This window comes from Mus pahari, chromosome 12 (assembly GCF_900095145.1).
Source record: "Mus pahari chromosome 12, PAHARI_EIJ_v1.1, whole genome shotgun sequence".
In the NCBI taxonomy this organism is placed as follows: Eukaryota; Metazoa; Chordata; class Mammalia; order Rodentia; family Muridae; genus Mus; species Mus pahari.
In genome coordinates, this window is record NC_034601.1 from 60,157,940 (window position 1) to 60,164,540 (window position 6,601).

At 43.5% G+C, this 6,601-nt stretch overlaps 1 protein-coding gene across 3 annotated transcripts in view; it reads right to left on the minus strand.

The window, feature by feature from the left end:
- Cadm2 (cell adhesion molecule 2) overlaps positions 1-1,425 on the minus strand; it is a 949,182-nt gene extending 947,757 nt beyond the window's left edge. Inside the window, exon 1 of one of the 3 annotated variants that reach the window (XM_021208891.1) lies at positions 701-1,425. In XM_021208891.1, the coding sequence (XP_021064550.1) occupies positions 701-761 (61 nt within the window). In that variant the 5' untranslated portion in view covers positions 762-1,425. The remainder of the gene's footprint in view (positions 1-700) is intronic. The other 2 variants (XM_021208892.2, XM_029544253.1) reach the window with 2 other exon arrangements.
- Between the last annotated feature and the right edge of the window lie 5,176 nt (positions 1,426-6,601).

A 6,601-nucleotide genomic window follows, 5' to 3' on the forward strand; every position in this document is an offset into this window, starting at 1 on the left:
CTCTCTCTCTCTCTCCCCTCGCTCGCTCTCTTCTCTCTAGACCAGACAGAGTCTCCCTTCTCTTCCTAGGTGAATGACACGTCTCGCAATCCCCCCCCACACACACACCCCGGGGATGTTATTGCAATGCACACGGTGCCGCCGCTGCTGCTGTTCTTGCCGTCGCGGTAGCTCGCTTCCAGGCTCTCACACACTTTTTTAAAGACACATGGATGAGATGCTGGTGGGAAGAAGGGAAAGAGGAAGGCGACCCTAAAAGGGGAGGAGGTTAAAGAGATGACAAGAGGTGGAAAGGGTCGCTTAAGAGCGTGATGTGGGAGGTGGCTGGCAAGGGTGGGTGGGGGAATGGGAGAATGGAATGTTGAGACAGGCACAAGTTGCCAGCCACCCTGAGTGCCTGAGTGGGAGGGGGATGCTGGCGGGGATCGAGTGGGGTGGGATGAAGGCAGCTCAGGTGAATGAAAAGGCGAAAGGTGCCGCGTAAGGAGCTTCCTGCTACCAGAGCTGGGCTGAGCCAGCGCTGGAGAAGCAACGGCTGGTGCAAACTGCCACTGCCCCCTGCAGCACCGGGGCGGAGGGGGAGGGACTGGAAACCGCCGGGCACTGGGGGATTGCCAGGGGAGAGTGGAAATACGGGGTGGAATGGCGAGGATGGGGAATGGGCGTAAAGCGATGCTCCCCACAGCGGGGCGGGGATTACCTTGTAACAGGAGCCCGCAGACACTGTAGAAGCGGAGAACCGCGCTGCGTTTCCAAATCATGGTCCCTTCTTTTAAGGGTCTGGGGAAGGATCGAGGGGGCAAGGAGATGCTGGTTAAGCGAACCACACAGTGCAAGGGCTCCGCTGGTGTCGTCCCCCTGGCTCCCGCCGGACCCACGGTACCGCCGCCGCTGTGTTCGAACCCGCGCGGAAGCTGGTTGCCGGCAGCAAAAGCGGCAGTGGCAGAGCACCCGCAGAATGGGGTTTCGGTGGGCTAAATAGTTTCTTCTCCTTCTGCTGCTAGTGGTGCAGCCCCGACAAGCGATCTGCCCGGCACCGGTTTGGAGCTTGCCTTCCTTTCGGAGCTCGAGGCAAGTCCCAGAGCCCGCCCCGAGGTTGCTCAGGCAGGTGATGCGGAGATGCCGGGGTGTCGGGGAAGGTGCAGGCGAGGGCTGCAAGGAGTGGGTAGGTCACGGAAGGGAGGGGTGGGGGACAGGGGCAGCAAGCTGGCAGCACAGCCGCTCGCGCTCGGGTGTCAGAGTCCTGGGAGAAGAGGTGGCAGCAGTGGTAGCAGCGCTTGGTAGCGGCGGCGGCTCCCGGATGCTCCGGCTGCAGCAGCAGCAGTGGCAGCGGCGGCGGCGGTGGCGGCGGCGGCGGCGACGGAGGCGGCGGCGGCGGCGGCGGCGGCGGCAGCAGCAGCTCTAGCGAGCACCAGACACAAGGGCAAGCTCAGCGCCGCGAAGGCCCCGCCCCTACCCTGGCCAGGGATAGGCACCGCCCTCTGACCAATGGGAATACACCCACCCACCACACCGGGCCAATGACAGAGAAGGGTGGGAGGAGACAAGCGCCGGGAAAAACAAACAGGCTTCTCAAGGACCCTTCGGGCAGGAAGCTCTGAAGCCCCCTTTCACGCACTCAGGACTGGTGTCACCTCCTTAGAGGTGGCCACGTGCTAACTTGCAGGGAAGACAGCCCTATTCAGGAACAGGTGCTGAGCCCGGGAGAAGTATTCAGCCAATCGCCACCGCGAGGGGGCGGGGTTAGCTGGATCTTTTCCCCCACCACCACCACCACACACCCCCAGCACCATCCCATCCCACACCCCCAGGTTCTGGAATCCGATGTGCCTGGGCACGGTCCTGGGTGCGAAGTTTTTCTGAGCATTTGGACTCCTAGAACAGATGGTGGCTTCACCTGCCCACTCACCAGCTGCAGTAGCAATCTTCAATGCTCCGGGCCGCAAAAGGGAGAGATTACAGAGGGCGTGGGAGAGGCTAAGTTTAGGGCGCTAAACACCTACCTGCCTGCAAGAAATTGGGGAAGAGGAGATTTAGAAGTGAAGGAAAAAAAATCACTTTGTTGTTGTTTTTCTTCAAAAAAAGTTTACGTGACCACGTCTACTTCTCCACGTAGCTCTGGGAGTGACGAGATGGGGTTCTAATCCCATAGCTGTCTCTTTGGTTCCAATAATGCTTTTGTGGTGGTATTTCTGAAGCCTTCTCAACTGAAAAACAAAGATGATAGTAATATTTATCTTACCAAACATGTTAAGTGGGGCCTGATAGGCAAACATGTTAAGTGGGGCCAGATAGTTTGTCTGCTTTGCAAAGAGTAGTGTAGCTGTCAGGAGGAATTTTTCTAATTACAAATAACAGGGAATCTTAGCAAATTTCTTTTAAAATGCCAACAACACACCTAAGAAGAAAGAAGAGGAAATGTGTTTCATTCGAGGGTGTGACATAAAGTAGTCAGAAAGAATCACTTAATACAAGCCATGAGCTTTAGAAGCCCAGCTTTAAATGAGCAAGACAAATTATTCACAGGTTTTTCTAAGTGAGTTTAATTTGTAGTTTTTTTCTCCCTATGACCAGTTTTTAATTGGACCAAATTAGCAGATGATGGAAGAGTTCTGGTGTGTTAAATCAGTCACAATGTAAATAGGTCGGCTTTTGTTAGATACCACACAATAGCAGCTTGCAACCAAAAAAAAAAAAAAAAAAGATTGAGGTAAAGATGAGAGGCGAGGCCTATAGGGATGCCCTTTGCCATTTCTCAAGACTGCTTCCTTTTCGGCAACTTTTTATAAGCCAACCTTTGAAGCCTTTTAGCTAAATGACCCATTCATATATCTGCTCACCTTTCTCCATAGGTTCTCAAAATTAAGGTGTGACATACCAGTAATAAAACTGCAAGTAGGGTCTGAAAGGAGGAGGATGGGGGGAATAATTTTTTATTATCACTGAAGGTAGTTGCCCACCATGAGTTTTAGCCATTAGGGGAGACAGCAAGCCTGTGCATACTGCTATCACTTAAGATGCAATGAGCATCAAAAGGTGATGCCCTAATACCATAACCCTTGCTTCAGCTCTGTGTCGGGAAGACTGTAACAAACAGGAATGTCAAAAAAGGACTGTTTGATATGTCAAGGTTACTGGGTTCCAGTTTGTACCTGTCTTCTGGCTGTATTACCCTGCGACCTCTCCCCTTGAATCATCCAAAGGAGACGTTGATCATTTCTAAGGTTACAATGAGCAGAAAGGTTAAAAACGAAAAAGAAAGAAAGAAAGAAAAAAAAGAAAACACACACACACAAACTTGTCATATTTAGGACAACATCCCAGTTGGCAGGAATATTTCAGCACTGGTGACTGACAGTGTGAAACAGATCACTTTTGATTCTTGTTGGAAAACACACAGGCAAGAACTGTGGTCCTAGGAACTGAGAGCTGCAGAATCTCCTATGTTAAGCAGCACTCTCTGGACACGATTCTTCCTGGAAACTATCAGTTTTGGAAGCATTGAGCATTAACATTATTTTGCCAGATACTCCATGGGGAATTTCAACATTCTAATCAAATGGAAGACACTAGGCCTCCAGGGACTTAAGATATACTATTTTCTTAAGAAACTTCAAAGATACATTTCTTAAAATAAACCAAAAACATCACCTATAAAGTACAGAAGCAAACTACCCAAATTAATTAGTTATAAGAAAATATTAAAAGTTTTAGTCATGAGTTGAAACTCACATTAACACCAACATCTTGGATACAGGGGGCAGGAAGTGTTTCAAGTTTTAAGGTGAGAAGCGTCCAAATCATAAATACTGGAAATATGGTAGGTAATATCATTTTTATGTCCAAAACCAGTTATGCTCCATTTTCAAAGTAGTGCATTCTTAGATGTCATTAATCTAATTCAATTAATTTTTAAAACATATCAAACATGGGTAGCAGAGATGGCTAAGCAGTTAAGAGCACTTATTGCTCTTCTGGAGGACTAAGTTCCATTTCCAGTACTTGCATGACACATTAGAGCTCAAAACTGCTTGTAACATCAATTTCAGGTGATCTGTAACACTATTCTGGCTTCTGTGCGTAAAGACACACACACTCACACATTATACGAACAAACACACAAGTCAAACAATCATATACATCAAATATTTTAAAACTTAAAATTTATTAAATATTCAGTGTTTTTTTACTTGAATACTTTAAAGAAAGCCCTCTTACATGTTATAGATTTGTAATAGCATGAATAATTTTCCCCTGAAATGCACTACAACTCTAGAATATAATTAAATATCCTCAAATATATATTCATTTTTGCATGTATAGCTAATATTATCTGAATATATCATCACTGTGACAACAAATGTACAAATTATCTGGTTCATCAGACAAATGATTAAATTTTACAAACTGCCAAAATTGACATCTATCCATGTGTTCCCAGTTGCAAACATCTTAAATGTGAAACTATTTAGGAAAATTCCTTTTTAGAGTGAAGCTTTATATATTCTTTCATTTCATGACAAAACTACTTCAGACATTAATGCAATATTTTTAGAACAATTAATAAATAGAAAGCAACAATTGCAAAATGGATCATTTAGTTTTTCCCTGGAATGTTTATAAAAAATTCTTAATACTCCCCTGTGATGGGTTAATGACCCTGTTCATTTGGATTGTCTCGGGATGATATTCAGTTTCTCTTTTTTCAGTTGTACCATGGACATTATAATTTTCTTAACATAGTAATGACAGCAGAAGCTATGTTTACTTATAGTTTATAAATATTTCCAGAGAAAGAATTAGAAATTATCATGATTGCAATGTTTATTCTTTTTTCCTTCTGGGAACAAAGTAAATTGCTTACAAATTTAATTGGAAAAGTTATTACAAACAAACCAGAAAAAAATATTATGTAGCTTCACTTGTGTCCCGATGGAGACATTTCCTGGGAGTTGACATAGGTAAAAGTTTTAGGTTTTTACTTTTTAAATGTTGAATGCGTGTGAAATATTTAAGCATTTTAAATATACAACAATTATAGATTCCCAGGACTCAAAAGCTAAAAAAATCCATGCTAAATTGACTCTCATAGCAAATTGAGTTATAGTAAATTGACCTAGAAAAGGAAATTTCATGGCCTGATGAAAATGAAGACCATTGTGGAAGAAAATTATTTCGTTGAGTACTGGAAGCATTGTCTGTTGTTCTCTTTGCTCTCTGGCGTGTCATATATGATGATAGTCACCAGTGTTGCAAAGTGATAAATAATTTATGGCTATAGTGTATATATATATATATATATATATATATATATATATATATGATCATAGTATACATAGTATATTGCATAGTATTAATACACAGTATATAGGAGATATATGAGAGGCTATAGCAATATTAATTTCTTGTAAATACATATTTGTTTAACTTGTGTTAGTCTTTTAAAACCATTGTGTCTTCTTCATAATTATATCTTTATTCCAAGCCATGCCAAGTGGCTTATCACTTAAGTTTTGAAATTATATTAAAAATGCTGTATAAAGGAGAAAAAAAAATCACAGTTTCAGCTACTGATAACCTAATGATGGGCTATTTCTACTTTTGATATACATAACTTTTGATAAACACTAAGTTATAACATGATCAATATTTTCTGTAGTCTTTCATCCTAACTTATGCAATCAGAATATATAGAGGAAAAACACCCTTTGTGTTCTTTGTCAACATACAGTCTAGCTCTGCTTTAAGGTATGCATCCATATATACATTTTTATTTTATTCTTTAATCCTCTTTTACAGTCCAGTATTCATCCCCCTCCTGGTTCACCTCTTGGCCCTTCACACCACCACACCCCACCAGACCTCCCCACTCCCTGGGGTCTCAACTCTCTCAAGGGCTAGGTGCATCTTCTTCCACTGAGTCCAGATCCAGCGGTCTTCTGCTATATATATGTTGGGGGGATCATTATCAGCTGGTGTATACTGCCTGCTTGGTGGGTCAGTGTCTGAGAGATCTCAGATATCCAGGTCAGTTGAGACTGCTGGCCCTTCCATGGGGTTGTCCTCATCCTCAGCTTCTTCCAGCTTTTTCCCAACTCAATCACAGGAGTCCGGCTTCTGTCCACTGGTTGGGTTCAAATATATGCATCTGACTCTTTCTGCTGCTTGTTGGGCCTCTCAGAGGGCAGCCATGCTAGGCTCCTGTCAGCTCATCAAGATGGACAATAAATTTCCCTAGATTTTTTTCCCAAACGAGAAAAAAAAAAAAACACTCTAATTTATATACTAATATCTGAACCTGGAATTTAAAAGCATACACTATGTAAAAGAGAAGTTTTGCAAATGACCAGAGATAAATGGAAACATCCTGAAGATGACTCACTGAACCCTTGAATTTATTCAAATTGGAACAGCCTTTATTTTTTGTGTTTTAAAAATCTGGTAAAATTAAAATAATTTCTCCACATTGACCTAAAACAGTTTGATAACGAATACATAGTTTGAAAGTAAACGGGCGGTGGTGGCACACGCCTTTAATCCCAGCACTTGGGAGACAGAGGCAAGCGGATTTCTGAGTTCGAGGCCAGCCTGGTCTACAAAG